The sequence below is a fragment of the Chelonia mydas genome, chromosome 13 (genome assembly GCF_015237465.2).
Source record: "Chelonia mydas isolate rCheMyd1 chromosome 13, rCheMyd1.pri.v2, whole genome shotgun sequence".
Classification (NCBI taxonomy): Eukaryota; Metazoa; Chordata; order Testudines; family Cheloniidae; genus Chelonia; species Chelonia mydas.
Genome location: NC_051253.2, coordinates 41377772 through 41393891, shown reverse-complemented (window position 1 = coordinate 41393891; position 16120 = coordinate 41377772). Strand labels below are relative to the sequence as shown.

General features: G+C 50.6%; 2 protein-coding genes, 1 long non-coding RNA gene and 1 gene segment (V, D, J or C); 3 read left to right on the top strand and 1 right to left on the bottom strand.

Moving 5' to 3' along the window:
- LOC102940154 (immunoglobulin epsilon heavy chain-like) overlaps positions 1-16120 on the top strand; it is a 1331510-nt gene that overhangs the window by 39512 nt on the left and 1275878 nt on the right. The window lies entirely within an intron of this gene.
- The window catches only part of LOC119568011, a 937337-nt gene that overhangs the window by 27436 nt on the left and 893781 nt on the right, over positions 1-16120 (top strand).
- The window catches only part of LOC102948108, an 883083-nt gene continuing 868273 nt past the window's right edge, over positions 1311-16120 (top strand). Inside the window, exons 1-2 of the mRNA XM_043526999.1 lie at positions 1311-1434; positions 1532-1833. Coding sequence (XP_043382934.1) covers positions 1389-1434; positions 1532-1833 — 348 coding nt within the window. The 5' untranslated portion in view covers positions 1311-1388. The remainder of the gene's footprint in view (positions 1435-1531; positions 1834-16120) is intronic.
- Positions 1530-15969, bottom strand: LOC122462701. Its single transcript, XR_006285402.1, has 3 exons — positions 15804-15969; positions 4455-4458; positions 1530-1634 (listed from the first exon to the last, which is right to left on the bottom strand). It is a non-coding gene; the product is annotated as an uncharacterized LOC122462701 (long non-coding RNA).

The window sequence follows — 16120 nt, the reverse complement described above, 5'->3', positions numbered from 1 at the left end:
TCTGCTCCTGTAGGACATAAATAGGAGGGGGTTTCTTAGCTTCGGCTGCCTGATGGTCTATTACTGCCTTAGCCAGTGATAAGGCTTCTCTCTGTTCTGTTCTAGCTTGTTGTCATGCCTCAGCTTGGTCTAATAATCTGCGCACATGTTCAGCAAAGTGGGCCCATAGTTCTTCAATTCCAGCCATAGTTGGGTTCTTGACCAGGCCTGGACAGTGCTGTCAGATCTCAACCAGTAAACCAATGGGGTGGACCCTGTGGATTGGATCCTGTTCGTGATGCCAATTATGTAAGCAGGGGAATGGTCCAGCTACTGTGGGGAAGTTTCCTGGCTTATACACTACCCTGGTGAAATGGGCTAGCAAAAGGATCTGAGTCCTCATTCCAACTACCTTTACCCCCTTAGCTCGGCACCACTCTGATGGACCCAGGCAATTCCAGCTCACACAGAGGACGGGACCCGCCTTGCCCAGTTTACAATCTGAGTTTAAATGGGAAGTGGAGTGGTAATGGAAATATAAATAGGAAGATAAATATCAACTGTGCATAATAATCTTCCTTCACTGTCACCTGAATCCTCCTCGACTCTCCCCTAAAGAAAAACACACAGAGACGCTGCTCTTGGCACACGAATGTCAGGGAGGCTTCACTGCAAAACTTAACTCTGTCCTCGGACTCCCCCCCGCCCCCCTCCAGCTTCTCCCACCTGCACCCACAGGCGGGCCCAAAGACCTGGTCCAAACCACGAGCCAGGCTTGCACAGATCACGTTCCTAGTGTCATGGATCATTTCAATGTAGCCGGTCACTGCCGGGATGGGAAGGGAAAGGGGGTTCCCTCCCAAATCCCTCCCAGCGCCATGGGAAATCTTCCGCCTCCAGCGGGGGGCCCAGTCCAATGGTTCCCTGAGACAAGACTTCGCGCCTCCCCCCTACCGGACACTGACCCTCCTGACCGGACGTTGCATGCCGCTTATGGTTGTGTAACCGGGCTCCAGAGCTGAGACCCCCAGTCACCAATATCAGGTGAAAAAAACCAGACCCTCAGTTCCCATGCAAGGAAATACAGTCCCTGCAGGGAGCTGTTCATTCCTCCCAGGGTCCGAAAGTGTCAGGAGGACCCCAGCGCCCTGTGCCCGGTGCTGCACAGACACACAGGACTGGACAGTCTGATTCCCGCCCCGGAGCACTAGGGCGATTCAATCCGATCACTGACAGCAGGAGTGTGTGTCTCTTATAAAGCGGGGCATGCAAATGAGGGAGACAGTTTCCTCTTTAAATCTCTGCCTCTCTCTGCCCAGGCTGCACCCGGAGACACAATCCGCAGCCCCCTGGGTCAGTGCAGTCACCAGCCAGTCCCCTGACAACTTCCCCCTCCATCACCAGGCAAAATGGGATTTTTGCTCCTTGTCATTGTCGCTGTAGCAGCTCTGGAAGGTATTTTCCTCCTCTGAAGAAGTAACTGGCCAAGTTAGAAGAATATTGTCATATCGCTCTTTTTATACCGATATTAATGGCCTGTCTTTATTCCCAGGTGTCAGGTCCCAGACGCTGGTGGAGTCCGGAGGGGATGTGAAAAAGCCCGGAGACTCTCTCCGCCTCTCCTGCAAAGCCTCCGGGTTCACCTTCAGCAGCTACTGGATGGGCTGGGTCCGCCAGGCTCCAGGCAAGGGGCTAGAATGGGTCGCTCTCATAAACCCCGGTGGGAGTAGTACATCCTACCTCGATGCAGTGAAAGGGCGATTCACCATCTCCCGGGAGAACTCCAAGAGTGAGCTGTATCTGCAAATGACCGGCCTGAAGCCCGAGGACACCTCCCGCTATTACTGTGCGAGAGACACAGTGACACCAAACCGGTTTGTGATCGTACAAAAACCCAGGCTGCGGAATCGCCCTTCTCCCGGCGGCCGCGGGGGGGCAGCAGCGACACCCCCCGCTTCGGGCTCGGGCAGGAGACCCGGCACCCGGGGGAACGGAACGCAAACCTCCCGCCAGTTTTAACCTTTCCGTTCCCGGACTCTGAATGGCCCATTTCCCTACCCCAGAGATGGAGGCCGGGGTGTGGAAATGGGCCATTCAGGGTCCGGGCGGGGCTGTGGGGCAGAGATCACCCGGCGTCGGAATAAACCCCGCTCTGCTGTGCCTGGGGATATGGCACCACCGGGACTTTCCAAAGCAGCTCCTGGGTTGTTTTCACCAACTGCCCTGTGGAAATCCCAGCCCGGACCCTCCGCTGGTGTCAGTGGGTGGAACTGAGACATCCCAACCCCAATAAAGCTCCACAATGTCACAGAGAGAAAAGGAGGACTTGTGGCACCTTAGAGACTAACAAATTCATTTGAGCATAAGCTTTCCTAAGCTACAGCTCGCTTGATCGGATGCATTCAGTGGAAAATACAGTGGGGAGATTTATATACACAGAGAACATGAAACAGTGGGTGTTACCATACACACTGTAACCAGAGTGATCACTTAAGGTGAGCTTTTACCAGCAGGAGGGGGGGTGGGGAACCTTTTATAGTGATAATCAAGGTGGGCCATTTCCAGCAGTTGACAAGAACAGTAGGGAAGGAAATAAACAAGAGGAAATAGTTTTACTTTGTGTAATGACCCATCCACTCCCAGTCTCTATTCAAGTCTAAGTTAATTGTATCCAGTTTACAAATTAATTCCAATTCAGCAGTCTCTCATTGGAGTCTGTTTTTGAAGTTTTTTTGTTGAAGAATTGCCACTTTTAGGTCTGTAATCAAGTGACCAGAGAGATTGAAGTGTTCTCCAACTGGTTTTTGAATGTTATAATTCTTGAGTCTGATTTGTGTCCATTTATTATTTTAGGTAGAGACTGTCCAGTTTGACCAATGTACATGGCAGAGGGGCATTGCGAGCACATGATGGCATATATCACATTGGTGGATGTGCAGGTGAATGAGCCTCTGATAGTGTGGCTGATGTGATTAGGCCCTATGATGGTGTCTCCTGAATAGATATGTGGACACAATTGGCAACGGGCTTTGTTGCAAGGATAGGTTCCTGGGTTAGTGGTTCTGTTGTGTGGTGTGTGGTTGCTGGTTAGTATTTGCTTCAGGTTGGGGGGCTGTCTGTAAGCAAGGACTGTCCTGTCTCCCAAGATCTGTGAGAGTGATGGGTCATCCTTCAGGATAGGTTGTAGATCCTTGATTATGCGTTGGAGAGTTTTTAGTTGGGGGCTGAAGGTGATGGCTAGTGGCGTTCTGTTATTTTCTTTGTTGGGCCTGTCCTGTCCTAGACAAGCCATTTACAGCACACACTTTGCTTCTCTACAAAAGAAAAAGGACACTAAACTATCTAAACTACTACATGCCACAAGGGGCCACAACACTGGTTCCCTTAAACCACCCCTAAGAATTTTCCCCTCCAATCACAGGGAAAATGGGGCTTTGGTTGTACCTCGTTCTCATTGCAGCATCTCCGGAAGGTCCATTCTCCCTTTCCATGGGTCGGATGAACTGGGGAGGTGAGGGGTTATTATGCTATTGCCCGAGGTCCTCATGTTCCCCATAATTAATTGTTATTCCCAGGTGCCCGGTCTCAGATCCAGCTGGTGGAGTCCGGACGGGATGTGAAGAAGCCCGGAGACTCTCTCCGCCTCTCCTGCAAAGCCTCCGGGTTCACCTTCAGCAGCTATGGGATGAGCTGGGTCCGACAGGCTGCTGGGAAGGGCCTGGAGTGGGTCGCCCAGATTCACGGCTGTAGCATATAGGACAGTGACTCGGTAAAAGGGCGATTCACCCTCTCCAGAGATGACCCCAACAGCCTGTTGTACCTGCAGCTGACCGGCCTGAAGCCCGAGGACACAGCCCGGTCTCACTGAGCGAGAGACACAGGGAGGGGAATCCCGACAGGGCTCACACAAAAACCCAAGCGGCAGAACCGCCCTTCTCCCGTGTGCCGCGCGGGGGCAGCACTGCCACAAACAGCCCAGCCCTGGGCACAGGAACGGGGCCTACAACCAGAGTGAAAAACAAATCCGTGCTCAGGTTTCAGAGCTCAATATCCATCTATAGAGCCATAGACTCCTGGGACTGGAAGGGACCTCGGGAGGTCATCTCCTCCCGCCCCCTGTACTCATGGCAGGATTCAGTATTCTCTAGACCGTCCCTGACAGGTGTTTGTCCAAACTGCTCCTAAAAATCTTCAGGGACAGAGATTCCACAACCTCCCTGGGAAATTGATTCCAGAGCTTAACTGCTCTGACGTTTAGGAAGTTTTTCCAGGTCTGCAGGAATCTCACTGTGTCTTTATTTGCAGGTGCCCGGTCCCAGGTCCAGCTGGCAGAGTCCAGAGGAGGTGTGCAAAAGCCCGGAGACTCTCTCCGCCTTTCCTGCAAACCCACCATGTTCACCCTCAGCAGCAACTGGATGCGCTGGGTCAGACAGGCCCCTGGGAAGGGACGGGAGTCTGCTGTATCTGCAAATGACCGGCCTGAAGCCCGAGGACACCGCCCAATATCAATGTGCTGGACACAGTGCGGGGAAGCCGGTCTGAGCTCAGACAAAAACCTGCCCTCGCTGGCTGAGGACAAACTCTCCGCTGGGGGCGCTGCAGTTCTACCGCTGGCCGCGGGGAGACAGTGCGCGTGATACCTCCTGAGTGGCCTTTCCGTGACTCTCCCCCACTCAAATGCACACACTGACTGACCGCACTATTAGAAGAGGCCAGCCCGCAACTTTCCCTGTTCGTCTGACATGCTCTGTGCCCCTCACTCCACTGCTCCCCGCCTTTCCTCACCCTTCCACCTCCCAATATCCCAGGCTGATAGAACCAATGGTAAAGTGGATGAAAACATGTCATTTAAACCCCTGTCTTATAGCCAGGCTGAGGGTTTCCAACCTTCCCTTCAGATATGGGCACTTCATTCCTATTATAATCCCACAGAAGCTTTGGAAAACCTCAGGCTCTGGGATTCAGGCTTGTGAGCTAACCCCCTAATTCCTAGAACCCCCGCCCACTAAATTACATCTTAAATAACTACCCCCACCCCTCAAGAAAACATACACCAAAGGCAAAGAAATAGAGAGAGCAGAATGCAAGGAGATAAATGAAGCTGACCTTGAGAGTTTCGCTTCCAGTGATCATTCCAGACAGAAGAAGGGAACAGACAGTGACACCCTTATGTTCACGCTGGCACATTACACTCTGAATAACCCTTCTGGTGGCAAGTATCAGAGGGGTAGCACCTCATTAGTCTGTATCCACAAAGCCAACAAGAAGTCCGGTCAGGGTGGCACCTTAAAGACTAACCGATTTCTTTGGGCATAAGCTTTTGTGGGCAAAAAGCCTCCTTCTGGTGGAAGCGAATACTAGCGGGTGTTTGGGTATTTCTATATGATTCAGTAACATGGGACAAATCTTCTCCCGGCCTTACATAGCCCATGGCGCAACTCAGAGATGCAGTGCGCTGCTATCTCCCTTAAGGACCCTTGAATATCCCAACCCCAACTCGCAGATCTCTGCAAAGGTTCGCCCACCCCTAAAGGAAACGGAGCTTTGTCTGAGCACACGACCCTCACCTGGGAGATAACACTCACTGCCTGACTGAGCAGCTATGTCCCGAATCATGGCGCCCCTTGGGTCGCGACTCCCAACCACAGCGGGGATCCTGACCCCCAGATTCCCACTGATTTTAAGGTGCTGGTAGAATAATAATACATAATAATTTTGTCTTCTCTTCCATCATTGCTAGAAAGAGTTTAATGTATTGTCTCCAATTCTTCTTCTAGAAGAAGAAGATTTCAGACATTACGAGTAATAACAAAACCTAGCTATTCTAGAGTGGTTTTCATTGATATACCTCAAAGCCTTGCCAAAGGAGGGTCAAAATCTGGTTACCCAGTTGTATTGCCATACAAATCGAGGCACAGGGAGTGTAAGTTTCTTGCCAAAGGTCACCCATCACTCGAGTAGCAGAGCCAGGAATAAACCGCCAGGTTCTCAAGTGCCAGGCTAAGCTCCCCCGACAGATCACACTGCTCCAGGGATCTCAGAAGAGCAGAGGGACAAGCAGACAGAACTGAGTGGAAGATGAAGGATCTTTAAGGAATTTTGTGTCCCCAAAGCAACCAGGGTAATTGTCGAGCATTCTGCAGAAATTATTCTATGAGTGGAGCTCTTTACCCAGATAACGCTTTCCCGCTACACCCAACTACCGGGAGGCTGACTTTGCTGAGGGCTGAGGGCCAACATGTGTCTTATAAAGAGGAGGAGATGCAAATTCAGTGCCTCGGCTCACTATAGAAATCCCGTGATCTCCGGGACCCAGCAGTGTGAGAAGGGAGGAGGGGCAAGTCCGAGTGTCGGTGCAGATCCCATCAGAAAACCCTCCAGCGTCAGCAACATGCGACTGTGACTGACCCTTGCTTTCTTACTAGCAGCCCTTCCAGGTAATTTTATCCCCTTCCCCGCTACATGGACTGGAGACACCGGGGGATGCCGCACATCCCGAGCCTGACCCAAAGGGCAGTGAAGTCAACGGGAACCTTCCTGCTGCTTCCAATGGGCTCTGAGCCAGGCCCTGTGTGAATGTGATTCTCATTCTTTCTTTCTTTCCAGGTGTCCGGTCACAGGTCCAGCTGGTGGAGTCCGGAGAGGGGATTCAAAGCCCTGGGGGATCTCTCCGCCTCTCCTGCAAAGCCTCCGGATTCACCTTCAGCAGCTACTTCATGGACTGGGTCCGTCAGGCTCCCGGCAAAGGACTGGAGTGGGTGGCAGAGATACTCAGTCCTGCTTCAGAGTAACAGCCGTGTTAGTCTGTATTCGCAAAAAGAAAAGGAGAACTTGTGGCACCTTAGAGACTGACCAATTTATTTGAGCATGAGCTTTCGTGAGCTACAGCTCACTTCATCAGATGCATACTGTGGAAACTGCAGAAGACATTATATACAGAGAGACCATGAAACAATACCTCCTCCCACCCCACTCTCCTGCTGGTAATAGCTTATCTAAAGTGATCATCAAGTTGGGCCATTTCCAGCACAAATCCAGGTTTTCTCACCCTCCGCCCTCCCCCTCCACACACACACACACACACAAACTCACTCTCCTGCTGGTAATAGCCCATCCAAAGTGACCACTCTCTTCACAATGTGTATGATAATCAAGGTGGGCCATTTCCTGCACAAATCCAGGTTCTCTCACCCCCTCACCCCCCTCCAAAAACCACACACACAAACTCACTCTCCTGCTGGTAATAGCCTATTACCTGGTCACTTTGGATAGGCTATTACCAGCAGGAGAGTGAGTTTGTGTGTGTGTGGAGGGGCGGGGCGGAGGGTGAGAAAACCTGGATTTGTGCTGGAAATGGCCCAACTTGATGATCACTTTAGATAAAATATTACCAGCAGGAGAGTGGGGTGGGAGGAGGTATTGTTTCATGGTCTCTCTGTATATAATGTCTTCTGCAGTTTCCACAGTATGCATCCGATGAAGTGAGCTGTAGCTCACGAGAGCTCATGCTCAAATAAATAGGTTAGTCTCTAAGGTGCCACAAGTCCTCCTTTTCTTTCAGTCCTGCTTATAGTTCAGCAGCATATTCCAGTGATGCGGTGAAAGGGCGATTCACCATCTCCAGAGACGAGCCCAGCAGCACGGTGTATCTGCAAATGAGCAGCCTGAGAGCCGAAGACACCGCCCGGTATCACTGTGCGAGAGACACAGCGATCAGAAACCTCCTGCGGTGAGCACAGAAACCTCCAGCGCGAATCCCCCTCCCTCTCCGTGCCCACCGTCACCGCCAGAACAGAGCCGTTCACACAGAGAGGAACCCAGAGTGTGAAGCCTCCAGCCCTTTATCCGGGCTTCACTCCTCGGAAAATTCACTTTTATTGTCAAAGACCCGCGGTTCCAACAGAACCGAGACCGCCTTATACATTTCCTAGTCACGCACAAATAGAATCCGCCTAAGAAGTGTGATTAACATTTAGCTGCCCGCCCTTCAGCCTGCCTTGCCAGCAAACTGAGCTGGAGAAGACAGGCAGGAAGCAGGAGCCAGAGAGCCAAGGTGGAGCCTGACTGAACTCGACTTTTTTACACCGGGATCTTGCCACACTTTGCACTCACCTAACGAAGGCTGAATTGTGTTTCTTGAACACGCTGCTTCTTTTGCAAAGCGACTGGGGTATCCTGAATTGCCAATGCCACGTTCTGCAGGAGGGGGAAATCGGTCCATTAGTCCTAAAGTCACAGGCAGAGCATGGGAATTCCCTGTACAGACTCCAGTGGATTCATCTTTTTGCAGACTCCAGGTTTCTTGCACTTGCCCATTCTTAATAAAATGCACCGAGTACAGAGCGCGTCTGGTTTTAAAAATTGCCTTTAAAAAATAATCCTGGTTTTCTGAGCACGCAGTAAATTATCACCACTGCTGTCTGGTTAATTCATAAAAAGAAAAGGAGGACTTGTGGCACCTTAGAGACAAACCAATTTATTTGAGCATAAGCTTTCGCGAGCTACAGCTCGCTTGATCGGATTCATTCAGTGGAAAATACAGTGGGGAGATTTATATACACAGAGAACATGAAACAATGGGTGTTACCGTACACACTGTAAGGAGAGTGACCAGGAAAGGTGAGCTATTACCAGCGGGGGACGGGGGAGGGACCTTTTATAGTGATAATCAAGGTGGGCCATTTCCAGCAGTTGACAAGAACAGTAGGGGAGGAAATAAACAACGGGAAATAGTTTTACTTTGTGAACTGACACATCAACTTGGAGTCTCTTTTCAAGCCTAAATTAATTGTATCCAGTTTGCTGAATTGGAATTAATTTGCAGTCTCTTGTTGGAGTCTGTTTTTGAAGTTTTTTTGTTGAAAAATTGCCACTTTTAGGTCTGTAATCGAGTGACCAGAGAGATTGAAGTGTTCTCCAACTGGTTTTTGAATGTTATAATTCTTGATGTCTGATTTGTGTCCATTTATTCTTTTGCGTAGAGACTGTCCAGTTTGACCAATGTACATGGCAGAGGGGCATTGCGAGCACATGATGGCATATATCACATTGGCAGATGCGCAGGTGAACAAGCCTCTGATAGTGTGGCTGATGTGATTAGGCCCTATGATGGTGTCCCCTGAATAGATATGTGGACACAGTTGGCAACGGGCTTTGTTGCAAGGATAGGTTCCTGGGTTAGTGGTTCTGTTGTGTGGTGTGTGGTTGCTGGTGAATATTTGCTTCAGGTTGGGGGGCTGTCTGTAAGCAAGGACTGTCCTGTCTCCCAAGATCTGTGAGAGTGATGGGTCATCCTTCAGGATAGGTTGTAGATCCTTGATGATGTGTTGGAGAGGTTTTAGTTGGGGGCTGAAGGTGACGGCTAGTGGCGTTCTGTTATTTTCTTTGTTGGGCCTGTCCTGTCCTAGACAAGCCATTTACAACACACACTTTGCTTCTCTACAAAAGAAAAAGGACACTAAACTATCTAAACTACTACATGCCACAAGGGGCCACAACACTGGGTCCCTTAAACCACCCAGAAATATTGATAATCTATCCAACTACACTCTTAGCCCAGCAGAAGAGTCTGTCCTGTCTCGGGGCCTCTCCTTCTGCCCCTTCACCCCCACGAACATGATACAGTTCTGTGGTGACCTAGAATGCTATTTTCGATGCCTCCGACTCAAGGAATATTTCCAACATACCTCTGAACAACATACTAACCCACAGAGACCTTCCTACCAAGACTACAAAAAGAAGGATTCTGGGTGGACTCCTTCTGAAGGTCGAAACAACAGACTGGACTTCTACATAGAGTGCTTCCGCCGGTGTGCACGGGCTGAAATTGTGGAAAAGCAACATCATTTGCCCCATAACCTCAGCCGTGCAGAACACAATGACATCCACAGCCTCAGAAACAACTCTGACATCATAATCAAAAAGGCTGACAAAGAGGTTCTGTTGTCATCATGAATAGGTCGGAATATGAACAAGAGGCTGCTAGGCAGCTCTCCAACACCACTTTCTACAAGCCATTACCCTCTGATCCCATTGAGGGTTACCAAAAGAAACTACAGCATTTGCTCAAGAAACTCCCTGAAAAATCACAAAAACAAATCCGCACAGACACACCCCTGGAACCCCAACCAGGGGTATTCTATCTGCTACCCAAGATCCATAAACATGGAAACCCTGGACGCCCCATCATCTCAGGCATTGGCACCCTGACAGCAGGATTGTCTGGCTATGTAGACTCCCTCCTCAGGCCCTACGCTACCAGTGCTCCCAGCTATCTTCGAGACACCACTGACTTCCTGAGGAAACTACAATCCATCGGTGATCTTCCTGAAAACACCATCCTGGCCACTATGGATGTAGAAGCCCTCTACACCAACATTCCACACAAAGATGGACTACAAGCCGTCAAGAACACTATCCCCAATAATGTCATGGCAAACCTGGTGGCTGAACTTTGTGACTTTGTCCTCACCCATAACTATTTCACATTTGGGGACAATGTATACCTTCAAATCAGCAGCACTGCTATGGGTACCCGCATGGCCCCACAGTATGCCAACATTTTTATGGCTGACTTAGAACAACGCTTCCTCAGCTCTCGTCCCCTAACGCCCCTACTCTACTTGTGCTACACTGATGACATCTTCATCATCTGGACCCATGGAAAAGAAGCCCTTGAGGAATTCCACCATGATTTCAACAATTTCCATCCCACCATCAACCTCAGCCTGGACCAGTCTGCACAAGAGATCCACTTCCTGGACACTACAGTGCTAATAAGCGATGGTCACATAAACACCACCCTATACCGGAAACCTACTGACCGCTATACTTACCTACATGCCTCCAGCTTTCACCCTGACCACACCACAAGATCCATCGTCTACAGCCAAGCTCTACGATACAACCGCATTTGCTCCAACCCCTCAGACAGAGACAAACATCTACAAGATCTCTATCAAGCATTTTTACAACTACAATACCCACCTGTTGAAGTGAAGAAACAGATTGACAGAGCCAGAAGAGTACCCAGAAGTTACCTACTACAGGACAGGCCCATCAAAGAACATAACAGAATGCCACTAGCCATCTCCTTCAGCCCCCAACTAAAACCTCTCCAGCGCATCATGAAGGATCTACAACCATCATAGGGCCTAAGCACATCAGCCACACTATCAGAGGCTCATTCACCTGCACATCCACCAGTGTGATATATGCCATCATGTGCCAGCAGTGCCCCTCTGCCATGTACATTGGTCAAACTGGACAGTATCTACATAAAAGAATAACTGGACAGTCTCTACATAAAAGAATAATTCAGACGTCAAGAATTATAACATTCAAAAACCAGTCAGAGAACACTTCAATCTCTCTGGTCACTCGATTACAGACGTAAAAGTGAAAATTCTTCAACAAAAAAACTTCAAAAACAGACTCCAATGAGAGACTGCTGAATTGGAATTAATTTGCAAACTGGATACAATTAACTTAGGCTTGAATAGAGACTGGGATTGGTGGGTCATTACACAAAGTAAAACTATTTCCCCATGTTTATTCCCTCCCGCCGCCCCCCACTGTTCCTCAGACGTTCTTGTCAACTGCTGGAAATGGCCCACCTTGATTATCACTACAAAAGGTTTTTCCACACTCTCACTTTCACTCTTCCCCTCGGAATTTCTTACACAAAACCCAGGAAAATGAGATTTTGGCTGAACTTAATTCTCACTCTCTCAGTTCTCCCAGGTAACTATTAAAGTACAAGTGTACTCCCCTCCGGGTTCCTGAGCCTGATAGAATCAGGGATCTAAACAAATCTGTATTTGCAGGGGCCAGGCCTCAGGTCCAGCTGGTGGAGTCCGGAGGGGATGTGAAAGCGCCTGGGGACTCTCTCCGCCTCTCCTGCAAAGCCTCCGGATTCCCCTTCAGCGGTTATCTCATGGACTGGATCCGTCTGGACCCCGGGAAGGGGCGGGACTTGCTGGCCAGAGCTGCTGCCCAGGGCAGCGCCTACTACGCTGACTCCGTGAAAGAGCGATTCGCCATCTCCAGAGACAACGCCAACAGCCTGGTGCATTTGCAAATCAGCAGCCTGAGAGCGGAGGACACCGCCCTGTATTCCTGTGTCAGAAACACACAGCCAGGGATCTAGGACAAAAACCGAGCCCTGTAGCTACGGTCTGGAGTTGGCTGGTTGGGGCGCTCAGGGTTTGCAAAACTGTGGAAATCTGAGGAAAGACTCAGATGACATTTAAGCACCAGACCCGCCCCATTGGGGGCACTGGCTGTGTCAATAAAGTAGGGAGCCCGGGGGCTTCGAGTCACATAAGGGTCTAAGGCTCGTTATTATAACGCCTGCCTAGAGGTGCCTGGCTCCCAATGGAATTTACAGCCTTGAATTTAGCACCCTGACTCTCAGCCCCACTGTGCCTGAGCCAGAGACTGGACTTCAACAAGGTCCATCTACTACCTCCCAGGGGAGGGCCCAGCCACTGGGCTAGAAGGTTTCCCGGGGGACTCCTCTCCAAAGAGTTGCTGTTGAAGTTCTTCTACTTGCTTCAGAATGCAAAGAGTCTTTGTGAGGAGAGAGCAAGACAGAGTGCGCGTGAGAATGACTGTATAGTCCGGTGACCAGGGCGCTCTTCTGGGATCAAGGGAGGCCCATCTTCAGGTCCCTGTGCTCTAAGGGGTATTTGAATGCTCGATTAGCAGGTTTCAGGCAAGTGTGGTTACCAGAACACTGGGCGGGCTGGGCCTCGGGGGACCTGGCTTTTCTTCTAACAGCCAACAGACCTCAGACAAATCAGTTTCCTTCTCTCTGCCTCAGTTTATCCACCTCGAAAAAGGGGACACTGAATCTCGCCGTCCGTTCCCAAATCTCCGTTACAGAGATGAGTATTTCTGTCACCCAAGGGTGTAATTACTCCTGGGCTGTATTTCACAGACTGGATACATTCAGTGCTTTAGATTACTTTGAACATGCTTCTATCCCCTCAGGGTCTCACACCCTATCATGGCATCTCCCAAGGCCCGGGACAAGGGACCTCGGCGAGAAATGCAATCCCAGCCCCTGGGACTCCATTTTAAGAGCACGGGTATGCAAGTCGAGTAATTGTATTCCTGCTTAAAGCCCTTTGGGTTGGGAACCTGCAGCTCCCGGTGTCTGCAGCGATCAGCCCAACCCTCTAGAGAACTTTTCCCAGCAAACACACTTGATGTTTTTGCTGCTTTTCCTTTTCACTGTGGCAGCTTTCCGAGGTGTGTATTTCTTCTGGGGGAAATGGAGATACCCTTGTTTTGAAATAAGGTGTGGCAATATTGGAATCAGAACTGTGATCAGTAGCAATATTAACAGAAGCATCAACCAGGTTAGCATCAGCACCGTCATCTGGATTGTCAATGTGCTTTTACATCCTCCGGGGCTGGGGCTCACGCTTCGCTGGTGGAGTCCGGAGGAGGAGACATTAAGAAGCCCGGACAATCTCTGCACCTCACTTGTAAAGGCTCCGGCTTTGATTTCAGCCAGGCCGGGATGCACTGGGTCCGACAAGCTCCGGGGAAGGGAGTGGAGTGGATCTCCGTGATTTTCTTCAATGGGAGTAAGGAATATTACGCTACTTCTGTCAAAGGATGATTCACCACCTCCAGGGACAACTCCCCAAACCTGGCCCATTTACACATGAGCAGCCTGAAGCCAGAGGACACCGCCCGGTTACTGTGCAGCGTCCCAGTGAGTGAAACCCGGTCTGAGCTGAGACAAGAACCCATCCCCTGCAATGCCTGAGGCTGTTGCTCTTGGTGACACTCAAGGTCTGCAAGTTACAATGAGCCCAGTGAGGACAAAGGGAAGTGAACAAAGAAATCAGGTGGTTCATGTCATGTTCTTTCTCACGGGGAATTGCCCAGCAGGCCAGATAAGAATCCAGATGTTTAATCACAGACGTTAATAGGTTTATAAAGACTCCTTCCACCTCCCCTCCCCACAATACATTGTCTTTGCCCTCCTCTCCAAAAAAGGACAAATCCTGTGATGCTCTGGATCTGTGTAGCATCCTCCCTCCTATGACCTACAGACCCCGCGCCCTCCTTTGTGTAACCTTTGCAGTGACTGACAGCACCGCTGGGGGACAGTCAGACAGAGAGACCTGGCTCTGTTGGGTCTTAGAATGAAGTCAGGGACAAATGCTCCGACTCGCATTTCTGCGAAAGGAATGGGAATGGGAGTATGAATCGGAATGGAAGAGGAATATCCATGGGAACAGAAATGGGACGGTGAGCATGAAAGAGAATAGGAAGGTGAGTGTGACTGGAAGTGGAAATGGGAGTGTGTGAGTGAACAGGAAGGGGATGTAAACAGGAATGGGAGTGTTCATGGGAATGGGAATAGAAATACCTGTTTCAGCGTGAATGGTTACAGGGGTCTGAATGTAAGTGGGAACGGAAATATTTTATTATTAAGTAGTAGCAGTAGTCGAATGTCTGAATATTACATCATACAAAATCTAAAAACATAAAAAGGAGAAGGCTTCTGCCTGCACTTCATTGCTTATTAATAATTAACTAAGTAGATGATTATGCTGATGATGATTAGCGGTGGCAGAGTTGGTGGTGGTTGTGATCCCAGCGCCTGGGGTCTCCAATCATAGTCTAGGATCCCCTCTTCCTAGGCACGGTACAAACACAGACCATAACACCTCTCTCTACCCCACGGAGTTTACCATTCGAGCATAAATGGGAAGTGGAGTGTGAATGGGAGTGGGAGTGTGAACACGGATATAAATATCAGCCGGGCATAATAATCTTCCTTCACTATCTACTGAATCCTCCCTCTACTGCCCCCCGCCCCCAAAGCAAAACTCCCAGACACGCCGCTCTAGGCACACTAATGTCAGGGAGGCTCCTCTGCAAAACCTTAACTCTGTCTTCAGACCCCCACCCCCAGCTTCTCCCACCCGCACACACAGCCGGGCCCCCAGACCTGGTCCCAAGTGGATCATTTCAATGTAGCCGGTCACTGCTGGGAAGGGAAAGGGGCTTCCCTCCCAAATCCCTCCCAGTGCCAGGGGAAATCTTCCCTCTCCAGCGTGTGGCCCAGGCCTATGGATCCCTGGGACACGACCCCTCCCCAGACACTGACTCCCCAGACCGGACGTTCCATGGCCCCTGTGCGTGTGGAACGGGGCTCCAGAGCTGAGTCCCCCCACTCCCCAATATCACCTCATAACAGCCAGACCCTCAGTTCCCGTGTGAGGAAATACAGTCACTGCAGGGAGCTGTTCATTCCTCCCAGGGTCCGAAAGTCTAATGGGGACCCCAGCGCCCTGTGCCCGGCGCTGCACAGACACACAGGACGGGACACTCTGACTCCCGCACCCGGAGCCCGAGGGCGAATCAGTCTGATCACTGACAGCAGGAGTGTGTGTCTCTTATAAAGCGGGGCATGCAAATGAGGGAGACAGTTTCCTCTTTAAATCTCTGCCTCTCTCTGCCAGGCTGCACCCGGAGACACAATCCGCAGGCCCCTGGGTCGGTGCAGTCACCAGCCAGTCCCCTGAGATCTTTCCCCTCCAGCACCCGGCAAAATGGGATTTTTGATCCTTGTCATTGTCGCTCTAGCAGCTTTGGAAGGTATTTTCCTCCTCTGAAGACCTGGCAGAGTTAGAAGAATATTGTGTTACCGCTGTTTTTATACCGATATTAATGGCCTGTCTTTATTCCCAGGTGTCCGGTCTCAGACGCTGGTGGAGTCCGGAGGGGGTGTGAAAAAGCCCGGAGACTCTCTCCGCCTCTCCTGCAAAGCCTCCGGCTTCACCTTCAGCAGCTATAACATGAACTGGGTCCGCCAGGCTCCCGGGAAGGGACTAGAATGGGTCGCTTACATAAACTCCGGTGGGAGTACTACATACTACCTCGATGCAGTGAAAGGCCGATTCACCATCTCCAGGGATAACTCCAAGAGTGAGCTGTATCTGCAAATGACCGGCCTGAAGCCCGAGGACACCGCCCGCTATTACTGTGCAAGAGACACAGTGAAACGAAACAGGTTTGTGATCATACAAAAACCCAGGCTGCGGAATCGCCCTTCTCCCGGCGGCCGCGCGGGGGCAGCAGCAACCCCTCCCCCCCCCCCCCCCCCGCTTCGGGC